The 23,624-nt window shown below is 38.6% G+C and overlaps 1 protein-coding gene and 1 long non-coding RNA gene across 2 annotated transcripts in view; both read left to right on the top strand.

The window, feature by feature from the left end:
• Positions 1-10,125: 10,125 nt before the first annotated feature.
• LOC131879232 (uncharacterized) lies at positions 10,126-13,638 on the top strand. The gene is made up of 3 exons (XR_009373122.1): positions 10,126-10,190; positions 10,277-10,345; positions 13,602-13,638. It is a non-coding gene; the product is annotated as an uncharacterized LOC131879232 (long non-coding RNA).
• A 1,366-nt stretch (positions 13,639-15,004) lies between these two features.
• Positions 15,005-23,624, top strand: part of LOC131879231 (uncharacterized) — an 8,893-nt gene continuing 273 nt past the window's right edge. The window contains exons 1-4 of the mRNA XM_059225494.1: positions 15,005-15,146; positions 15,286-15,340; positions 15,424-15,547; positions 16,227-16,325. Coding sequence (XP_059081477.1) covers positions 15,090-15,146; positions 15,286-15,340; positions 15,424-15,547; positions 16,227-16,325 — 335 coding nt within the window. The 5' untranslated portion in view covers positions 15,005-15,089. The remainder of the gene's footprint in view (positions 15,147-15,285; positions 15,341-15,423; positions 15,548-16,226; positions 16,326-23,624) is intronic.

The following is a 23,624-nucleotide window of genomic DNA, read 5'->3' as shown; positions in this document are numbered from 1 at the left end:
TCAACCATTTTCCTATTCAATATATTCAATATGCAGGACTCAGATGGTTCAGACGTGTGCTCTTCCGCTTTCCCCCTGCTGCTTCACTTCCATTGGCCTTCCACAGGGGGATCTACTATCGCCAATTCTTTTCAATCTTTATGTGTACGACCTGCCCGCAACCCTCACCCACCAAGGCCCCACCATCAACCATTTTCCGGTTCAATATCTTCAATATGCAGACGACCTGGTTATCTTGGCTAATTCAGCCGTGGAATTGCAAAATGCTATCAATGCACTCCACTCCATTGACAAGAGAACGGCCTTCAAGTCAACACCATCAAGACGAAGGCCATGGTTTTCCATAAAGGTCGTCTGCCTCCCACCTCCTTCCATATTAACAATAGTCCTATTGAAATCGTCAATAATTTTAATTATGTCGGTTTCACTTTCTCAACTCAACTCTCCTTCACCAATCATCTCAAATCATCAATAGTCAAAGCCAGGGCCAGGGTCGGATACATTTGCAATAGACTTCCTATCAAGAATCTTCCCCTTCAAATAGTTCTTCAACTCTTCCGGACCTACATCACTCCAATTTTCCTCTACGGCCTTCACCTTTGGCTCCCAAACTCCGCCCAATCCGCCCTCAAATCCGCCAATGCCATCTTCAACAACTTCCTCAAACAATACCTGTGCGTGCCGCAATCTGTCAACAATGAAAGGACGCATTTGCTATGCGAAACCGAGCCCTTCACCATCGGGCTGGCAAGGTTAGTGTCCAACAGTGTTGGGAACCTAACCTTTCCGGAGGTGATGTCCGGACACAAGTTGTCCTTCCCGGTCAAGGACTTAATAACACCTTATTGTCCTTGGCCCGACATCCCCTCGGAGTATTGGCGGTCATTGGCTCCCGGCCAAATGCCACCAACGACGGGAGCTGACAAAAGATCTGTTCAATATGGCCCATCCTCAACTCTGCGATAACCAAGAATTTCATCATTTACCTTTACCTAACTCTGTTTGTACTGTCTGTGATTCCACTCTTACCTTTTTTCATGTGCATTGAACCAATTCTAGTCATACGCATTGTGATATGACTTTCTAGTGAACTATTTTATTGCCTTTACCTTCTTGACATTTTTCTTGTTTTATCAACAAACTCTGTATATTGTAAAAACAGCATATTTTATTTTATAGTTATTTTTACGCCATGACATGACCAAGAGCCGTAATAAAGATTATTATTATTAAATGTTTGATTACTGCGCCCCTGAAAATAATTTCGCCAAAAAGTTGTTGGTTCCATTATCCAAGAATACCACGACTTTTTCAATGTTTGTTTTTAATCATTTTTTATTTAAAAAAAACCTTGAGACATCACCCCCACATTGTGATCAATGTTTCTGCCATTCGTCAAAATTTTAGCTGAATGCTGCTGATTGCAGCGAAATAAACCATCTTGACTTCGACCATCACGTTTTCATTCGTTTCATCCGTTTTCGACCGATTTCGAATCTTTCCTCCACAACTCGTCCAATTTAAGATCGTAAAACTATCTTTCCTTCTCTTGGCACAGGTTTTATTGAAACCAAGAACTATATGGCCTGTGTTTCAGAATATGAAGAAAATGATCTAGCATACAAGGAAACACTCACTCAAGAACAAACGTCTCTAAACTACGTCATATATCCAGCTCTAACCACCTTTTGCATTGTCGTAAATCTACCTGAACTCAATCAATCAAATAAATCAAAACAGGGTCGTTGCCGGCGTTGTATTCAAATTAAATAGATAAGTGTAATACAGAATGCTTCTCGCCATCGAATACAAAGTGTCTTGTTGGCATGGAGTCTCTGACAAAAGTTTTCCAAGTATGGAACAAGATGAGTGATTTAACATTCCACACAATCTAACAATTTGTCTCGACGCCAGTGCGTTCGCACTCCAAGCATTGCCAAACGTTAAGATCTCTGCAGCACACCATAAAATGTGGTCTTTCAAATGAAAATCATGGCGGATATTACTGTATCCCCCACATTGATCTTCAATTGCTATCACACCTCATTCAAGTGAAATAAAATGCTTCTCTAAGACAACAATCGGTAACTGAGTAGCAGGTACCTTACCTGCATTGGAACTCGCCAAGAAGTTGGCTTTAGTAGAGGCATTGTTAGCTCTTTGTCTTTGAAGCTTTGACTCATAAAAAGCCACACTCAAAGGTGATACTGAGCTCTCCTTGGCTTACTGTTAGGATTTTAGTGATCTGTATGACAAAAACTGTTAACCAAATGCATCTTCGTTCAGTACTGTCAATTTAAAAAGATGAGGAATGCTAATTACTTTGCAAAAATCAGATTGTCCTGCAATTCCATGCCATGCAAAAGATCAATAGAGTTGAAGCTATGCAAAAAAGGTCCATTTGGTAGATTTTGTTCTTTCCAATTCACGAAATTGCTCTAAACGTCTCGCCCTGCCAAGAATGGCCCAATTTCAATTTCGTCAAATTAGCACGGTTCAAGATGTGAGCGAGAAGTGAACGTCGGAGTGGCGGATGTTTCCCAAACTTTAAGGCAGTCACAACCTTTGGTTCCTTTGGCCAGGTAGACAAAGCCTGGTACAATCTTAATACCATAAGAAAGTCTACATTGTGGTAGACCAAGTCGTAAATTCAAACACTCGTCTGCTGAAAGTCATTAGTCATTAGTATCAAATGATGGACTTAGAATTCCCAAATTTATTACGGCGGCTACAAGCCCTCGTGGTTACTACCACATGGATTAGCTCAGACAGGATGTCTTTCGGCTTAATGGTAAAAGTCTCGGGATATTTTGGTGCGTTGAGAACTATTTCCCCTGAAGCTGAACTCAATTAGACTAACAACAGAAAAAAAGTCGCAGAGCCGTTTGACGTTGTGGTATTAGACAAACCATTTCAATCTCATTGGGACTGATGAATGTGGTTGTCGTACAATCAGTCGACAGACCCACTCGTGTGACCAGGCCCTGGAAATTCGATGATATGTTCATGACCACTAATGTCCAACAAGAACTATTTTAGACCATATTTGGGGTATTTGTAGTCCTTTTAAAGAAAATAATCCCATATTGAATTTCATTTTGCATGAACTGATTCAGCTCTTGTGCAACCAAATATTGCATCGAATGAAATCGAAATAAACCAAAAAAACTCCACATCTAAAATTTTCACTTAATGACAGGATCCTTCTCAAAGTTTTACAACGCCCAAAGAACTTTCTTATTGCTAAGGCTAATCTCCATTACCGCCACATGGCAAAAGCGTTGTCAGTTTTGATCGTCAACGGAACGACTTCCAACATGCCATGTGTTCTTTGTACTGCATAGACGGTTGATGAACCAACTTTAGTAGAATCAAACTACGAACAAAGACATCGACTTCGAAGAACTGCTGGCGTTGAGATGTGATCAGGCAAGAAAATTGTATCAAGAACACGTTGAAGAAGAATTTATGAGCAAATTCATTGGACAAATCCCCGGAGTACAACAATCGAACATTGCTCAGATTGTTAATAAGGACAATTTCTGAGAGTGGAGGCTATTTTCTATTTAGAGTGCATGGATAGTGTCACAATAGCATCTTTAACTATTTTTTTACTTAAACATTGGAAATTCAGGATCTTCAGATAAGAAAATGGAAGAGATACACCGTACACAGATTTGGTTTTTGAGCTTGCCTATCTTTGAAAAATGTATCATTCGTCACATATATTAAAATAAGTATTCGTGTTCATGAAAGATGTTCTCTCCCAAATCATTCAATAGAAGTTTGGTATCAAAAGCCAATTTTCGAATGGTGCTAATTGAAAACATTTGCCAAGAAGGGGGCAAATCTAAAAATCAGCAGGTACCTAAATATGTTAAATTACGCCGGTAAAAGCAACTCCTAGGGCAAGAATTTGAATTGAAAACAAATAAGTTTCATTTTTGGTGTGGTCAAACTCAAAAGTTACTTAATGAAAATGGCTTTACATAGGCTTCTAGAGTTCAACACGGTGTCGGTATCTTCATTACATTTTTTCCAATCTATTTTGGCAAATTCCGATTGTTGAAGATGTGTTCCTTACAGCTGGACTCTTTTTGTCATGCTGATTCTGGGGTTGTTAACCGATACAATGGAATAAAATTCCGGATGAGTTATGAACAGTCATAGTTCATAAAATATTTGTGCATGCAAAGTGTTCGAATTTGCGGCTTAAGAACACCCTTAAACGAAAAGCTGAATTGGGATTGTCAACAAAAAACGGTTCAAGTCTCGTTGAAAGCTTAACAGTGGGCCATCTAATGTACAGAATCGTAAAATAGAGGGCGGTAGCAATTCATACAAAGTTGACGCTCGATGTAAAATCAAAAGAGGATTTCAATACTTTTCAATAGCTTTTTCTCTAGCGGGGTTGTGTTTATGGCGTATTTCACACCAGATACCTTGTCAATCACTAACGCTTTGCCTTATTCCCGGGTTAAGACAAAGAGAAAGAAGACAATTAAAGGCATAAAGCTTCAGATAACAGTCGTACCTACCCTGTGTACTCTATGATCCCAGGGCATGAAGTCTTTCCCAATACCTTAAAGTAAGCGCGCCTCAAATGGATCTCGCAAAATGTGTCTGCACTCTTCTTATCTCCTTTTTCCCCTCTATGGGTATTGGGCGTATTGGGGCCTAGATCGGGGAAGCATATTAGAGATGGTGTTGGACTATTGATTTGAAAATGGCTTTCATGGCGAATGTGTCCTTCGACTTGAATGTTCGGTAAGCCCAGCCGAAGTTTGGAAATTCTCGGTCACTTTCGATTGATTGTTCTATTCAAATTTGCCACTGTGTTGATCAATACTAAGCCTTGAAAGCTTTTAAGGTTAATGTAACAAATAGATGAATATATAGATAAATGAAGAATGTCGAAATAGGTAAGAGTTGTTTTCTATTATCATTCCAAGACCCTTGATGGAGCTTAATGACAAGGTCTATTCCTGACAATTGTTTTTGAAAGTTGTCTGGTCTAATCCAATTCGGTCGCAAGCCACGATAAGTCAAGGTAGGTTCAGAATGTTTTTTTACCTTTTAATGAGGCATTTTCAGGTTTAGTATCTTAGACACCGTCTTTGAAAATAGATTGGACGATAAATGATTTCCTTCTCAAATGCAATGGCTCTTTTGGGTTTGAAATATATATAATGGACCCTAAAATCCCAAATTACAAAAAAGATCAATGAATTTTAGGAACATGATAGGAAGCCATTTCAATCGGTTAGTTTTTGTACATTTGCTGCTAGGTACTTGAAAGAGCTTATCATAATGCGGAATTTATCGAAATTTAATTCTATGTTCATGTTCCATGCGCTAACATCCACTCATGTAGATTGTCTAACCCGTTTTGAAGGTCTTTCTGATTCATTAAACTCAAATACTGCCTTGGTGTCGTCAGCATAAAATGAGATCGAAGGCTTGAGGGGTTATGCATATAGCAGTGCGATGAATGATATGAACATAATTAGGCCTAAAATAGTGCCTTGAGGAACTCCGGATTACAATTGACAAGGGCGTCACAAGCAGCCTTCAACTTTGGCAACATAGGTACGGTTGGTCAGGAACTCTTTGATCCAGAAGCAGGCTTTGCCTTTAAAATAACTTTCATTAATACAATTTGGCAATAGAATTTGCCAAGCCAAAAGTGCTTGCAAAGTCCAAGTAAACAACATCTACACAGTTTGTGTTGATGTCCCGCAAGTGCCAAAATGAGTGCGAAACCCATTTTGTTGGTCAAGAATGGTACCCCATATGAGACGCTATTTAAGCAACTTTGGCTTAACTAGCTATTTCATGACCTTGGTTAAATTGGAAGTTAATGAAAAAGGTCTATAATTGTCGGGTTGACTCCCATCTCCTCTCCTTTATCAACGGGGACTATATGGGCCGTGTTTAGTTGGGTGGGCCCACGTCCCTCGGCAAGAGATCGATTCATCAAATTGAAAAGATTCCTGCTATGACTTGTGCTGTTCGTTTTAGGAACTGGGCCATCACACCATCAGGCCCTGGAGCGCTTGAGAATTTCAGGGCTCTAATTGCCTCCAGACCATCGTGTTCGTCAAGACTGACGTCCTCTAATGAGTAACTGGCATCGCCGAAACAGGGATCGTCTGCTTATTGTTGAGCAAGGGTTGAAAAGACAGACTCAAATTAATCTCCCAAAGTATTGGCTGGATCGATCGGGCTGGACACTTCCTCTTTATTTAGAAGTTTTAAGGGCTCTACAGAGGGATTGGTTACAGCTGTGTAGGATTGGTATTTTAAACATGACCATAGCAAACGAGAGTTGTAAGATTCACATTAAGACGAATACAGAAAAAGATGAAATGTAAGAGCAAGAACTCTCAAAGCGTCCCAAAGTTTCATTTGAAGCTCATGATGTAGCAAGTTCAGATACCAAAAAGTTGACGAACCTGACTTCAAAATAGAGTAGCTGAACTCAGATTGTGAAAATATATTATCATTGAATTCGTCACAACTAACGAATACTGATTTAAATTTAAATGAAAAGGATGGGTGCCCGTCACCGAAGCGTTCCAGCATGTCAGAATTGCAATCTGTTTTTCTTCTTCTCTACCAGTCAAGCAAAAATAGCTTAACCTGTGCTTCGGCGTGCGAGTGAAACATCTTCAACACTGTACAAATTAATCCCATTTTTTTAATGCGTTCAATGAAATAAGCTCCTAACCAACAAACGTCCAAATCTAATTCATATTTCTGTTCAATGCGTGTAATTTTACGGTTTCTCTGCAGTTAAAATTTATGGCAAATTTTTTTGTCTAAATGCCAAAAGTGTTTTGTCAAAAAAACAAAACGACGCACGATTTTGGATACACATCAACTTTGTCAATGAGAGACTGCGGTAACAATCTTATTAACAGGGAATTAATTTGCAAGACTTCAGTGCCGCTTCAAATTGTACTTCTCAAAGTGTTCTCACTGATTTGAGTTGAACCTTTATCAATAGATTAATCAAAACAACATTAGTCATTACTAAGGAATCCGGTGGTAAGATCTGTTATTTCCTCCAATTTTTGAAAAGGAAGTGTTATTCCATTTCATTACTAGAACGGCGAATTTGCATGACTTGTTACTCCATCCTTTTACCGTCTTCTTAAGTTATCTTAAGAAGCCTATCTAAACCTGCCTCATTCTCTTACAAGGTTGCTCCCTTAATAAGCTCTAGTCAGATGTCACTTTGTACTCATTCTTTCTAATTGCCAATGTCGAGATCACGTTCTGTGGTTTGACACCAAGGTAAATTGGAGAGTATATGCCTTAAGGTATAAAATTACTGGTGCTCAAGCTTGGTGCTCAACCTTAATCCTGAGCGTGTTCTTTTGAATTCATTACGGTTTTGGACGACATTTTAAGGAACTTTACACAAAATTGAGTATTCTTGGACCATATAGTGCTGCACCATCAGTAAGGTTTTCCCTTTGAACACCAAGAGTGCCAAGTTTAACAAGATTTGGACCCAGCATTAAATTTGAGCACTAACGTGTCATCCTGCCTTTAGTAAAGCAAAAATGGGATAGACTACAGCTGCAGGTAGGACAAAAGTGCTCGCATCCAGCTGCAGCTGCAGATTTTGTCCAACTAATGGAAGAGTAAATCTCATTTGTAGATATCTGGTTGGAAAGACAAAAACAGGAGAGACCAAAGATCGAAAACATTGAAATAGTTTGGAACTGAACCTTGAGCATGCAATCATTCCAGAAGTAACATGGGCGCTTATTTCCAATGTTGAAGAGCACAAACCAAATGGGAAAGAGGCACAGTAGATTGCTAAAAAAGCTACTCATTATTAGAGCCGTAAAAAATAGCCGATTAAACTTGGCAAAATAGCAGTTAAAAAAGTTGGGAAGATGGCAAAATAGTTGGGAAAATAGTTGATAAGATATGCGGAAAACAAGCATTGAGTGGTGTATTTCAAGAGTTTTAGGTACCAGACGCTAAATTCCGAGTTTAAAGCCTCTGGACATTAAGCAAACCACAATGGGCCCCAAAAGGTGGCTAATTTGGAAATTGCTTTCCAAAAACTTCCAAAATTGAATGGTCTTCCCCTCAATCAGGTCAACCTGAAGAAATTGTTAGCAAGTTACTTGGAAGTTATTAATGCTTATGTGAAGGTTTCCATCAATATCAGGTTCAAGTGGTCTTGGAGGGAAGGCTTCAATACGTGCATCAGAAAAGGAGAGCGAGACATGGCTAAGTACCTTTACAAAGTGTTTTGTTTGATCTGTAAGTGCAGTTCTACGCCGTGCAGCTTTGAGCTTTGTTCAGACAACTCCCTAGCCATAGAGTATGCCCTAGCTCACCCTGTTTTGAAACATTACAACGTGATCTCGAAGTCTGCCTTTTTTGCGTTTCGTCAAGTTTCGTTAGCTCTTGTTTCGTTGACGGAAGCAGAAACGTTCAAATGAAAATAGACAAAATGCGAAAAATGGACGAAATGTGTAAAAACGGCAAAAATGCTGGGAAAAGGCGAATGGACCCCAAATAATCGAATAGACCCTAAAAAGTCGGAAAAAGTGTTAAAACAGCTATTCGACTGTTTTTTTACGGCTATACTCATGACATTCCATGAACGCAATTTCTTTTTCTGGATATTGTGACCTGGATCATTAACTGTTCAAAAGACTTTGATAGAATAAGATCAAAGCAAATTAACCGCATCGTAATTCAACGAAGAGAAATCGGCCTATTCTGCACTATATTTGTTAAAGGCTGGTTCTAAAAGCCGCCTCTGAAGTGCAGAACGTAAACCATATTTTAGGATGCCTATGATTCAAACGTCTACAGAAACGGTTTTTAGACGTCTGAATGGGGCTAAATGTGCAAATAGTTGTGTGCATACTATATGGAAAAAATCAAAGCACATAAAACAGAGGCCTCTGTGACTTGTTTGTTTGAGCTACATTGAAATCACTATTTTTTTAGAGCCAGGTCTCTCAAAAAAATGATTGGTTCAAAAACTTGTTTGAAAGCAACATGCAGAACAGAGCTCCAGGTTTTTAGTCTGGGGAAGGGCGAAGATGTTGCATATGCGGTCAAATAACCTTCTGAGGCTACAGTTTGTGGCCCCTCTTTCATTTCCAAACAATTTATCTAATCCAGGGCCTTTTTTCAAGATGAAATCCCGCGGGTTAGAACCCAACGTTGGGCCTTCCAAAACATTAAGGTACATAAATCTGCAGCTTTACCAATTCAAATTAGCTCCTCGCTTTGAAAGGATTAGTTATTCTGGGTTAACAAAACTTCTTCTTACAAGATGAATGCTCCTATACTCAGGTTGATTTCACTCAAAGTTGCAGGGACTTGTCATTCAAAACGTGGCTTCAAAGACATTTCCTCTAACAGGATTTGCTAAGCCTTAGTACCTTCAAGATTACGTTAATATCAAACCAAAGAAGGAGCACCTTTGACTCATTGAGAGCCTGGAACTATTTATCAGTAAGAATTATTTTCTTTTATTAAAAACGGTTTTCAGGGGTATAATCTCAACTCTCTACCTCGCAATGGAAACTAGCAACAACTGTTTAAAACTATATTTTTCATTCACTAATGAAGAGAAGGCAGATTTCAATGCATCTAATTGTTTTTGAGTCAAGATTATACCTTGAAAACATCACAAAAAACTGCTCGCTCAATGGCCGTCACTCTAATTGTGTGAGGTTTATCCAAGTTTGAAGTTGACTTGGTGAACATCTTAACCTCTGTGGAGAGACGCTCCGGCAAGCCCTCGCTCTTCTCTTCAAGCTCGTTGACATGAAAAGATGTCGCCAATATCTCAATTTTCTTCAAGCCTCATTTAAGCAACTGCCATTGAATAAAAAGTTCTTCTGCGGTTGCGAGGGAATGGTGCATAACTGGGGTTTCAAATGATTGCCTTTTTCTAGATAAAACCGTCAAGAATTTATCGCTGATTCGCGTTTGCTTTACAGGCGAAACTGTAATGGATTTTATTTTAGTTTGGGTGTCAAAATAATGGTCACAAGATCCTTTTTTTTATTTGACACCATTTGATTGCTAATTGTGAAGCGCTCCTCTCAAATGAACTTTTCTCAGTGGATTCCAACCATGTCGGCGTGCGAACACATCATTCGGTGTTCTGATTGTTCAAGAAAAATCACTCTAGATCTTCAGTAGGAATTTACCTCTCGACTAGACACAACCATTGCCATGGGATCTAACTTAAACGTGACTTTTTTGAGACTTGTTCTCCTTTTAGGAACTCTTTGTCTTAGCCAAGGACTGAAACACAACATTAGAAATGAAACATCAGTGCGCCAAGGAAAACGTAAGTTATATTTTCAAATCTCTACTATTCTTTATGTTCGAGAAATGGGAACAATTAAGTTTAAGCCAATGTAAGTTCTAAAATGTTATGTAGAGCCAGGAAAGACCGAGATAATCGATAATTATTTCCAGCTTTCAGATGGTTGGTAAGTTTTCAAAGCATATATAATATCATGTCTCAATCTTAGCTCACCAAGACACAGACAGTATTCAGATACCTAAGATATCTATGCTCACACAAAACTCATTCATACCGAATATCTCGGGGGGCCATGTCAACAGAACTGCGCTTATTCTAATACACCTTGAGACTTGGAATTCCATGTCAACGAATCAGCGTCCTGAATGAAGAATGTGAGAACATGCAAAACCAAATGGATCTCTACCTAGACCAATCAAAAGACATGATATTTCAAAGAGAAGACAAGATAAATCAAAGAGTACACAAGGATTCAAGGAAATGGATCTCAACCTCTACGAATGTCTTGGTGGTTCCATTCTATCTCAAGTTACAGAACATCCAAGAGAACAAAGATAGACCTTCCTGCAGACTATGTACTATACATTAAACCAAGAGCAATCAATGTCCAAGAACTGAGAATATGCTATTTTTTGGACGAACCACGAAGAATAATGACAACGCAGAATCCAATCGCATTGAACTCGACCAATGGACACCAATTCCTTAACTACTTAGAATTCCAACAAAGCAGCAATCCAAGAGAATTTTAGAAGCAAGTTCCATCTTCACTTTATTATTTGATATGCTGGTGAGCGAGTTCCATGGGATTGGAATCCGTGTTGGCACCTTTTCCAAGTGGTTCATTGTTCATCAAATCCAGGTAACCCTTTGAATCTTATAAAATGATTTATTCATTTTTTGATGTTACTGATGATCTATAATGTTCATTTTTATGTGTACCTACTCCAGTTTTGAACTCAATTGATCAACTTAGTTGAAAATTATGCCCTCTCAAAGCTCGCTGCTAGTCATTTCGCAGAATGAACGTGTTCGCCCATGAACTACTAGAACTTTCGTACTTGGACGTTCAACGGGCTTCACGCCTCTGGGTCTGAGCAAATCTAGTCCAATTTAGGAATTTATTGAAAAAACGCCGTATTCATAGGGAACAATTTTGATTTTATTGCCTTATGAGCTTATGAACCTGAATGAGATTGAGCCGAAAATTCTAGTTTTGTTTTGAGATTACAATATAATATTGATCTCCTGGCCTGATTCCCCAAAAATAAAGTTTTCGCCCAAATTTTAAAAGCTCGATTTTTTGCCAGCTCTTTAGAGCGTACTATCAACTCATTTGAATATAGTAAACTGTTAAATAGACATCAAGACTTCGAGTTCATTTGTGAAATTGCCGTGGTTAGGCCTTTTCCCTTTAAAGATTACCGGAATAAAGCCATCTGATTCCATATGTGGTATGTTAAATCTCGATCTCTGAGAGCCAAAAACCAATGACTTTAAATTAATCGTTTGATTGAACTAAAAACTAAAACAACAAGGTATAGTAGCATAAGTACAAAAACGATCAAGCTGAATTGGAAATGTAATTTCTGATCTTTAAAGTCTCAGTCCCCATTCTTTAGCTTCAATATATTTTCAAGAATATTTTTTCATTGGATGAATGCTTTTGTTGAGTTTTAACTTAGCTCTCGCAACTTTCAACTAGATTTTTTTAAGTAAATGAATCAAGAGCAATAGTTTTAGAAAAGTCGGAACAAATTGATAAAATAAATAATTAATAATTTTAGTTGAATTGTAGGATGCGATATTTGCTGAATAGATTTCAAAACATGCTAACAGAGCATAAACATGTGTATATCAAAATGATACTTGATTTCTCCCAAAATGTGCTGAAATTTGATTTTGCTTTTGAGATTTCTTATTTGAAGCTTTCCCATAGCCGCCGCAGTTTATTTCATGTTTTCAAAAATGACAGCCAAGAAAACCTACAATGTCTCTATGGGCAAGTCCTGCTTTTCCCTCAACGGAATGCGTTACAGCACGGTATCCATAAAATATTGTTTATTTTTGTTTGTCTTAGCATTCGATAATTCCTGGAAAGTTGCTGGGAAAGCTTGAAATTTTCTTTGGCTCGTTACAATTGCATTATTTTGAATTGTATTGGGATTGGAGGTTCTTCTTGAAAAAAGCAACGAAATATCGGATTTCGTTACTTGTAATTACGTTATTACTGCCTTGTCCTTTTGTAGCAACATTTTGCTTGACTTTGATTTGTCTTTTTTGTGTGTTATAAGTTATTAGCAGGGCTCGGAATAAACTTTGAGGGACAAATAATCACCAAAAACATTGAAAGCACGAAATATTTTTTTTCAGAAAAAAATAACGTCAATGTGTAAGCTTGTTTCAATGCAAAAAAGGACACATGAAAAATGGCAATACGAAACAAATTTGCAAATTCTGAACTAAAGACCCAAGGTTTCAAGATATTTCATTATTTCAAAGTCTTTTAAATCAAAGGCCCTTATTGTCCATAAGCCTAACTGTCTGTTAGCTTGGACCCTTCAAAAAAAGCCTTAAACCATGCAGGTTTTTAGATCAAATCTGATTACTCTGGGTGCTTCGTCTCAGCTATTTCTCACGGTGAATAGACACGAGCTGAAAAAGCAAGTACTCTGATGTTTGTTGCTCTTTTTGTGAGTAAAATATTGGGATTCTAGTTGCGTTTTCAGGAAAAGCTTGAGCTTTTGTCAAACAAGCCAAGCAGGAAAAATGGCTTATCCGTGAATGGGAGAGCGAGTAACTGGTCCGATTCTCATACCCGACCTTTCCCTGCAGAAAACATTTAGACTCTAATCACACCCACCGACGGAGAACAAACTCAATACGAACTCGACACTACCCATGGAAAACAATTGGACTATGTGATAATTGGTTTCGTTGGAAGGCAAGGCTCACACACGTGACCCCAGCTCCCAACGGAGAAGCAAATGAGGCCCAACCTTCAAAACCTGGTTACCCCAATCAGAAAACTCAAATTTGGCTTCTGATCAGATTTTTTTGTCTTTCTTAATCCTAGGGTAATACCCTATATACAACATCCTTACTACTTCTTTCTATGAGATAAGTGTGAGATCTTAATGATGCACTGAATGAATCCGATGGTCTTTGGGGGGCTTCGAAACAGTTCAAACTAGAGGGCTTGTCACTTTAGTTCAAACAAATATCAAAATTGTGTTTATACGCAAATAGCTCCTAACCATGCCCAACTTTTTTTTAGTGTTTTCATTATTCAACATAGTTTCCTTCGACAATGGACCTTGTCAGAGCTCAAGCTCTGTTGGCAGGTAAGTAAATTTGATCATTGAAAAATAATGATTTTCGGTTGATTTTGTGTTTTTTCACTTTTTACTTTAAAACACTTTGCCGAACAAAATGACACTTCAAGGCAGTTTGTCATAATGTAGGGTGCAATCTCAAGTTCAGGCGAAAATGGGATCAGAAAAGATTTGAAGATTGAGGATTGGTCCCGACATTCAGAAAGTTTTATCTTAGCTTCATTCAAACTTAGACTATTGCAGAGTATTATATTGGCAAAGTCATTCGATTTTCTCCTTCAATGTTTTCTGTTTTCAATGTTCAAGTTTACCAAATTATGTTTTAGTGGAGCCAACGGAAATCGAAACGGTACCTGCTACACTGCCAATGAATGCATCCAGAGAGGTGGAAGTTCTTCAGGAAATTGTGCTGCAGGGTAGAGTACTTCAGTTTGGAAAACTCAAAACTCAATACCTATCAATGAATAAGCTCACCTCTTTTCAGATTTGGAGTGTGTTGTGTGTTCTATTTAACATCAGGTGGGACCACGGCTCAGAATTGTACATATCTTCGTAATGACAACTTCCCATCCGGATTATCTACAACTAATGGCCAAAGTTTCACCATCAATAAGTGCTCTTGAGGTAAGATTTTATTACAGGTTTGTAAATACGGGGCTCTTAAAATGACACGAAAACCGACAGGTCTGGTGTTAGAAGAAACACATTTTCATTGATGACGGATGGTTCATTTGGGAAGAATTAGCTTTCTGTTACTTTCAAGAGACTTAAAAAACTCAATTTTTATGACAAAATTGTTCTGCAATACATTTGCTACGATCTGACATTATTGTTCTTCTGATACTGAACTGAGATTTATAATTTCACGAATTACTAAGGATGTGATCAGATGGCAGGCCGAGCGAGAGAGCTGTCATCTGACTCCGAAGAAACAAACTAAGGATGTGCAAGATACTGATCAGTCTAGGAGTCAGCATGGACAAGACAAGAATCTGCTCCCTAGGAATGGCGACTTCAAATCCAAATACGTGAAGTTGTTATGCTATAATTTTCTTTTTCATCTAAGTGTTGCTTGATATGGAAGGCAAAAATAGCCCTTTCAGCACCCCAAAACTTGCTGATGCCCATGTTTTTGAAAGTTTATTTGCCATTTTTCTTTTTTCTTATTCAATTGGTGTTACATTCAAATTTGCTGTCAATAAAGACCATATTTATTTACAAGTTTTGGCCGGTCCCAGTCATTATCGTTGCCATATTCTTCATGAAAATGCCCTTCAGCTGATTGTTTGGCTCTCTGATCTGATCTTACTCACGTATCATTTCTGCACTGACGTAATCATGCTTGTAACGACAATGAAATCATTAGTTTTGTTTGTCTTTCAGATGTATGTTATTTAAGATTGGATTTCTTGACATTCTCAATCCAAGGGATGGCGTTGACCGATGAAATCATGGGAAGTCTTTGTATAGATTCTCTCAAAGTAACGGTGAGACCTATCTCCATTTTGTAGAAAGAGTTTCAGAAATAACGATTAATTTTGAAATGAAGTACAGAACTACGAGAAGCTGTCTGAAATTCAAATCCAATGTTAGTCATGATTGAAACCATGGTATTGTCATTTTCAGTCGAGCTCCAATGAACCCATTCCAGAAATATGTGGACAGAATTCGGGACAACACAGTGAGTGATCGTTGGTTGCTGGCTTTTACCAATCTATATATTTTAATTCAGGTAATATCTTGCATTCTTTTAAACCTTATCAGTTTACGTGGATATGGATCGAGGATGTTCTGGAAATGCCAAATTGGACTTTTCCTTCACGGGTGAAGCGTCGACTCGCATTTTTGAGATCAAAGCCACACAAATCGAGTGCGGATCTCGATCAGCGTAAGAATGAGGGAAACCACATGTTCACTATGAAATTTGTATTACTAGACACATCTAAGATGCATTACGAGGAAACATTAAGGCACAGGAATTGAGCAATCTAAATTTTCAAAACATATCAGTACTAGTAACAATGGTTCGTCACAAGGTCACAGTCACAAGGTTCGGAGTTGTGTTCTCGTGAGGGAATTCAAGATTGTGTTGGCTTTGAAACTTATCATTACGGTGCACTCTCGCTATTAGAACTTCAGTTAAGGGACATTCGCTATATAAGCATCATTTTCATTGATACTAATTTTGTGCTTCATAAATGGCTTTGATTGTGAGTACTTACCCAAAAAGCAGAATCTGGATAAACAGTACTAACCTTTTTGGTGATATTGCTAATTGAAGTCATTCGTGTCATCAGTCATTGCTTCTATTTCATAAAACAAAAAAGCACAGTTCTAGGGACAATACCAAATGTAAGAACTATTTCTAATGATTTGTGGAGCTTTACAACATTCGTTGTATTAGCTTACAAAGACGGTTAGGAGCCCGAATTTGACAATGAACATGATATATTGAGCTAATCAGGACTGCCAGACTTGCTTCTCCAAAAACAATGTGAAACTTTAAAATGTAAATTCTGCATTTCAATCGCTTTTTGACATGTTGTTGTTACTGTTTATTGTTTCAGACCCCCGGATGGTTGTCTACAATATCATACTAATTTGGACGGCCGATTAACGACTTTTAATTACGCCCCCATGGATAACCTTCATCTCGAAGATCAGGAGTAAGTTCCAAAGAAAAGGAAAAGAAAAAGGGGAAAATTTTTTTCTGGTCCCATGTAGAAGGGACGCAAAGAAAGCAAAGGTAACAGACAAGATTAGACTCACAGTTTTAGAGCCGACCTCTATTCCTAAACCTAATCCCACCTCAATCCCCCTACTTAACCCATTCAGCTTCCACCCTTCCCCTCTCCTACCTCCCATTCTCTCTCCCATTCCCTCCTCTTCCCTCAAATACCCAATCCACCCTATTCCTATAAAAACACTCTCCTCCCTAATATTCCTGCCCACCCTATTCCCAAATACGTTCCTATTCAAATGTAGCTGCCCAACCCTTTCCTCAAACCCACCATCCCATTAGCTCATGCTTTGCCTCCATAGAACGTAGCTTTTGTTGATAAGAGAGATTTTTTTTTTACGGTTGGAGAGGATGGTCCAAGATCTTGTGAACTTGGTCCGTCAAAGAGAGGCCATAAAGGGCTATATTTGAACGTGCATTGTCTGATTTAAAAAAAGACAGCAAAAGTTAAGGTCTTAGAAGAACTAGCCGTTGTGAGAGAGATTGCATTCATCTCTATAACAGAAACCTGGCTTCGCCAGGAGTCGTAGATGAAAAAACTAACCATAGTTGGTTCAACTTAGTTCATTGTGATAGCATACGCCCTGATAATCCAATATGCCCACATGGCTGGGATGAAAAATTATTAAAAGCCATTTCTACCAACTGGCAGAAATTGGTGGCAGAAAATGGCAGAAATGGTGGCAGAAATGCCAGAAATTGGTGCAGAAAATGGCAGAAATTGGTCCAATATGTTAGAGTTGATATAATCAACCGTATAGTTTAACCGTAGTGCTTTTTTTCTATCGAACCAAAACTATACGAGCAGGCGTGGACTACTCAACTGGTTTTTACAGAAACGACGAGAACAAAAATGCGCGGGAAGAGCCGAACATGAAATAACACTTTACACGGAACCTTAGATAAAGAGTGTCGATGATGTGAGATCCAATTATAAACAAAATAAGTGGCAGAAAATGGCCAAAATGGCAGAAAATATAATTCTTTGTATTATTCTAAATCAATTTTTCTAGTAGTTACGATCACTTCCGTTAATTTCTAAGCCTAACCTGTACGTAGTTTTGAGACGTTGGATGGGGTATTTTTGCATCGAATGTGAGATACAACCACAAAACGTAATTGGTGTGTGATCGAGTTTGAATTTTGCCACCGCAATCGATTGGAGTCAGGGATGCCACTTGATCTAAACTTTTTAAAGTCAAAATGACTACAATTGCATTTTAAAAAAAAGTTATATGGTATTCAATAATAATTTTGATGAGTGTGAAAAGAAGTGTAAGTGTAATTTTCAGCCACTGTGGGCAGAAAGTGGCAGAAATTGATCAATCTCGATATTTCCATCTCTGCCACATGGGGTGTATTCCTATATGTTAGGAATGATTTGCACATTAGTCATGTACAAATGTCGAATGGAGAAGTAGAGGTCTTAGTTTGTCATCTTCAAGGTCTTGATCTGTCTATTGTAACAATGTATGGACCCTTTCTTGTTCGGTAAGCTCTTCTATGTCAGCTCTCAAATTCGCCGGTCAGGCAGTTTGCTCGAGGTTTTTTTATTGTAGGGGACTTTAATTTTCCGGCTAAAGCTGTGGTGTGGGAAGCTAAGTCCATATGCGTGGATATTTCCCTTTCTAAATCGACATCTCAGTCGTTCGAAAAGCTGGAAGAATTTGCGCAATTTCTTCCAGCATGTGTATGTAGCCACCAGAGCAAATAACATTCTGGACTTGTCTTTTCCAATGACCCTGATATGATCCAGTACGTCCATGTGACCCCTAGTAATCTGACAGATCATTATGTCCTTGAGATAGGGTCGACCATTACTCAAAAAGCCGGTGCGCTCTAGAGCAAAAAGGGCTGAAGACCACTTCGAATCCAGTAATTGTGGCTAGTCTCCAAATATTGGACCTATTTCAGGTTAAGATTAAGGTCGCCATCGAGTATGAACTGTTACAAACTTAGAGTGAGGTGGTTTCAGGAGGTCAGGTCGAATCCGAAGGCTTTTTTCTCTTATGCGAACTCTGAGAGAAAAATGAAACACCCTGTTGGGCCTTTTGGGTTGATGGAGAAGCCGTTTGTATTGTAGATATGCCTAATATGCTTGGAGATCAGTTCTCTAGCGTGTTTTCAACCCCAGTGAGTTCAGAAGCAACAGCTCATTGCTCTGAAGATGAGTCTGTTGAGATTGACAAGGTCAGTCAAGTTGAGCGTTTAGATGATTTTGTAATCAAGATCAAGATGGCTTTAGAGGCCATCAGGGACTTAAGGTTTTCAAGTTCTCCTGGTCCTGATGGCGTGACATCTCGGTTTCTGATGGATGCTCACTGGTTCTTGCCCCTGTTTTCTCGTACTTAATGCGTTTATAAGAGCAAGTTTTCATCTGCACTGAAGCTAGCTCACGCTATTCAAAATTTGAAAGGGGGAGATGATTCGCTCCCCAGTAACTATAGGCCGATTTTTTCTCACTTCGAATATTGCGAAGCTGTTTGAGAGATCATGAAGTCCAAACTTGTTTGAATTTCCTGAGGTCAATGAAGTCCTTCCTCCTAGCCAGCACGGGTTCCAAGCACATTTTAGCACGGTTACCCAACTGAGTTAGCATTTAGAGCAGGTCATTGAGGGACTGGAAAGACACGAGCCAGTTGATGTTGTTTATCTTGATAATGCCAATGCCTTTGAATAGACTTCATGAGATTGGGATCTTAATAGGATAAGAAGCTTCATTCAGGATAGGAAGCAAATTATTTAGGGTCGGAGGATTCCTTAGTGACATACATGATGTCAAATCAGGTGTTCCTTAGGGTTCGATCTTAGGGCCCCTTCTTTTTATAATATTCGTTACCCCGCTTCAAAAGCTTAGGGTGGCTTTACACTACGATGGAAAATCGGGATTGAATCCGATTGAAGATGGAAGTACGACTACTGCTGGAGCGAGTTTTTCGCAATATGGTTCTTTTTGTTCGACTTCAGTACAGCGAAAGACTGGAGTCGCCTCTGCACTAATCTTTTTTCCATCCTCAAACCGGATTCAATCTTTGTTTTCCATCCTAGTGTAAATCTGCCCTTAGTATTACTGCCAGTCTCTCTTCTCATGCTGACGATACAAAGCTGGTTTGTGGGAGGAATGGCCAAGATTCCATTAGCCTGGCAAAGGACCAAGAAGAATCTACCCTGGGTTACTTAGAGTATAATGGCTCTGGGCGGAATGAAATTCCGCTCAGGATCTTCTTTCACGGGCTCCTTCACTGCTTTTAACGATACTAGCCTTGTTGATCCGGTTGCATCTTTCAAGTCAGACTTGGACAAATTTTTAGATAGCATTCCAGAATCAACCCTACATTCAAGGACTAGCTCGGTCTGCCAACTCGAACTCGTTGGTAGACCAAGTATTAGGTAAAATTTGAAAAGTAAGAAAAAGACAAATTATAACCTTTCATTTTAATAGTACTGGGATTACATTCCTGTAGCGGTTAGAAAAGCCCGTGGAAACCCAAACCAAATCAAAAAAGTGGACCCAATGGTCTCAAAAGTTTCCCAAGGTGGACAAAAATTTCAAAAAACGGATTTTCTTAGCCCAATTTTGGTACTTTTGTTGCGTGACGACAAAAACGTTGGATGGATTGTTTTGATGCCAACCCTGTCAGTGTTCATGAAGCTCCACCTTTGTTACTTTCAATTTCACAAGACCAAGCCAAACCAGCACAGACTAAAAGGAACCAAGGGTCAATAACTTGTTCCATGATTACGGACAGATATTTTGTTTAAAGCTGAAGATGGCATGTTCAGTTTCATACATAAGAACATACACAACAGCCATACAATAAAGCCCTGTGGATTATGAAAAGGCTTTGTTCACCTTGTTCCTGAGGCAAGGTCTTTAGATATATTTGCTCATGTAGCAATGGTCATTGATTTTTGATAGCTGTAACACTACTCTAGGTTTGTGAAGTGAGTAAAATTTCCTTCAAGTTAATTTTCCAAGATAGTGGGTGGTGCTTGTCACATTTTACAAACATTTGAGAGAAATTCCACCGTTGCCTATTTTACTCATTTAAATACTGGACTTACATAGTTTCATTCTCGTTGCACTCAATCCTAGTGACCTGTATTAAAGAATGCAACAGTGGGGTCAGAGGACCATTGCAGTTTATTTTAAACCTTCAATTCTGTTCCAAAACATTGAGTTTTCATCGATCCAGATCCAAACCAAACGCATTAACACAATATTATCTGATTCTACGTGTCATATACGGCTTTAGCTACCCTTCAGGCACCCTTTAATGTACTTTGAATGTTTCAAATGCCAGTTGTTGAGCCACTTTCTATATTTCTATTTAAAAATACCTAGTTTGAATCTAGTGTTGCTGATAAGGATGTTTAAAGGGTAACTTAAGCCTTAGAACTAACCCTGAAAGCAAAAACATTTACAAAAATGTGTTTGGCTTGAATCTGGGATCCATGTAAACTCAATATTTTGGAACAGAATTGAAGGTTCAAAATTTCCTGCAATGGTCCTCTGACCTCAATATTTTCTCTTTTCAATACAGGGCACTAGGATTGAGTGTAAAGAGAATGAAACAACGTCAGACTAGTATTTGAATGAGTGAAAGAAGCCAAACTGGAATCTCCTCAAAATGTCACCATTTAGGGTGATCAAACTTACAGCCTTTTCCGTTGCAGGGATTTCATTCTCGTATGCAATGTAGACATTGAAAAGGCCTACATGTTGATGAATTTTTAAAGTCAATCAGACTGTTAAAATGTAAAATTGATCCTTTTAGAGGATGCAGCAAGTATTCCATGTAGCAAGAATTAATTGAGAAAATGGTTAAACCTGAAAACATGTTTTCCGCAAACCATGCCCCAACCATGGGTCCCCAGACAAAACTGTACAAACCAAATGTGATTAAATTAATTTTTGAGTGATTCAAATTTGTTAAAATGTGCCAATAGGTGGCCTACAGTGGAAATGGCCAATCAGACAAGTCAATAAGCTTTGTCCTAACCCAGGTTTATGGTCAATTGTAGTGAGTGTAGAGGCTTGAAGTGAGTTATGGGAACACCTTCAAGCCTTTGAGATTTCAGCCTAGTTTGATCAATGAAGTCCAACTCTCTTCTTTCTCAGGCTCCATAATTGTTCAATTTGCGGGAAAAATGGAAGGTCCAGATATGGAGGTTAGCGCTGCACCCCTGCCATGTCGCTGAAAGCTCGTGAAAACGCGAAATAGCTAAGTTGAGAGACCCATCAATAATGCAAGCAAACTGATCTTCCTATTTTAATTTTACAAATACCAGCAACGGATGGAGTAGTGGAAGTAGTAGAAAATACTTGAGAGTGAGGAAAATCAATCAGATAACGTCCTTTCATATCAACAACACGATTATTGTTTATAGAACGATTTATTATTAAGAAATTTGAGCACAAAATAAGCTGACAAATATTGGCCAAATGCGTGTTTTCGAGTGACAGTATCAATAAGCAATGCAATAAACGAAGTGATTGTGTTAAGTCTTCATCAACCCGAAACAATGAGATGGATTTTGTTCCTAATGTACGGACTTCATATCCATGAACGGCGAGGAGTGAGTGCTTGAGCATCAAAACCAGACGACGGCAATCATTGGCAACTATTTTTCAAGGTTCAACATTTGACAAAGAGGATTGCTTCCTGTGGCTGGTCGAATTGAGGAAGAAAGGCGCTTTGAAGCTTGGATTTTTGTGTTCACTCAGGTCAACAATACAATCTTGCATTTTACTTGATAGGGCAATGGATGGGACTTTGATCCTCAGAGTTCAGACATGTCAAGGGGTTTACAATGATTGAAAACAAACCATTCGGTTTATGGGGTGAACCTAGGGTGCTCAAATCTTTTATATTCCTTAACCATTTTTTCGTCAATTTTTTCTTTTATTATCCATCTACTATACACGAGACCCTAAATAAAGCATCATCAAGTTCTGCCTCAGATCTGCCAAACCCTTCAAGCAAAACCTTTTTCCAAGTGGAATATTGGTCGGCATTGGCCGGTGAGAGCGGGTGGGTGTTGGGAAAAATCAGCTATCTGGAAGATAGTTCGATCACAATTGTACATTCTAAGGCAGAGCACCGCCCACCCATCTCTTACCACGTGAAATCCACTAAGAGATGAAAGTCATATTCATTCACAAAATCATCAAGGTGATCAACGACATGATTGCCTTGCATACAGTCACTACAGTCAGTAAAGAGCGAGTGTTCCAAACAACGCTTTTGTTTTTTCGGGTTTTTCATCGCCCATGATCTCTAGCCTAAAAGTAGAGTAGGCCCACGACTGAGGTTGCGTAGTTCAGGAATCTACAAATTGCGGCTGGTTGAAAAACTTCATTTTTGGCTTGAACTTTTTCTTCTTTATCAGTGATCGACTAATTTGGCTTGGACCAACGATTTTCATAATTATATCTTTGTTCAGTCAGACTACTTTTTGTGAACACATATTGCTTACTCCAAGTTTCTCTAGAAGCAATGGTTAGGACATGGGTATTGAAGAAAAAATGAGCATTGCTCTCTTCAACTCATTTTTTTTAAATTTATGTATTTTGCAGATGTCCTAACTCTTACTAGGAATGGGATTTCCAGCACTTCAAGACAAGAAATTAGTAATCAAATTTTATTTTGACATATTATTTGATCAACCAAGGAATTTGAGTTGGCAGATCTGGCTAGCCCTTGAATATTGAGACATTGAAGTTGCAGGTGCATGATGAAGTCAGCACAAATTTTGGGAGGTTATTGGGGCTCTTTTCAAAACCGAAGAGGTACTAAAAAACCAAGAGACAAAATTTATCCCAATTTTAAACCAAAACGTTTGTAAAGGTTCAAAAAATTCCTTGCAAAAATACGAAAATCTAAAATGCAAAAAAGGCCAAAAACAGTTTTTTTTTCTAAAATTAGTTTTTATGCATGTTAATGAGTGAAACTGAGACAGTTTACCAAAAAAACCAGCTAAATGACCCGTTCCTTTAATGGATAAAAGAACTGAACCGAACTTAAAATTTGATTTTCAGCAAAAGATATGGAGCTTCAAAAGTAGGAATGAACCCATAAAATTTGATGATGTTGTCGTGTTCCTTTCCCGCTTCAATGAGTCAAAAGGGTTGACAAGGAATTTCTGTCAAAAACTTGTACAAGTCTGATTAACATCCTGCTACTTCCTACATACTCCCTAGGCACATTTGAGGGCAGCAAAT

Source organism: Tigriopus californicus, chromosome 4, assembly GCF_007210705.1.
Source record: "Tigriopus californicus strain San Diego chromosome 4, Tcal_SD_v2.1, whole genome shotgun sequence".
Taxonomy (NCBI): Eukaryota; Metazoa; Arthropoda; class Copepoda; order Harpacticoida; family Harpacticidae; genus Tigriopus; species Tigriopus californicus.
The sequence above is the reverse complement of the archived record's forward strand: the minus strand, read 5'-3'. Positions and strand labels throughout refer to the sequence as shown.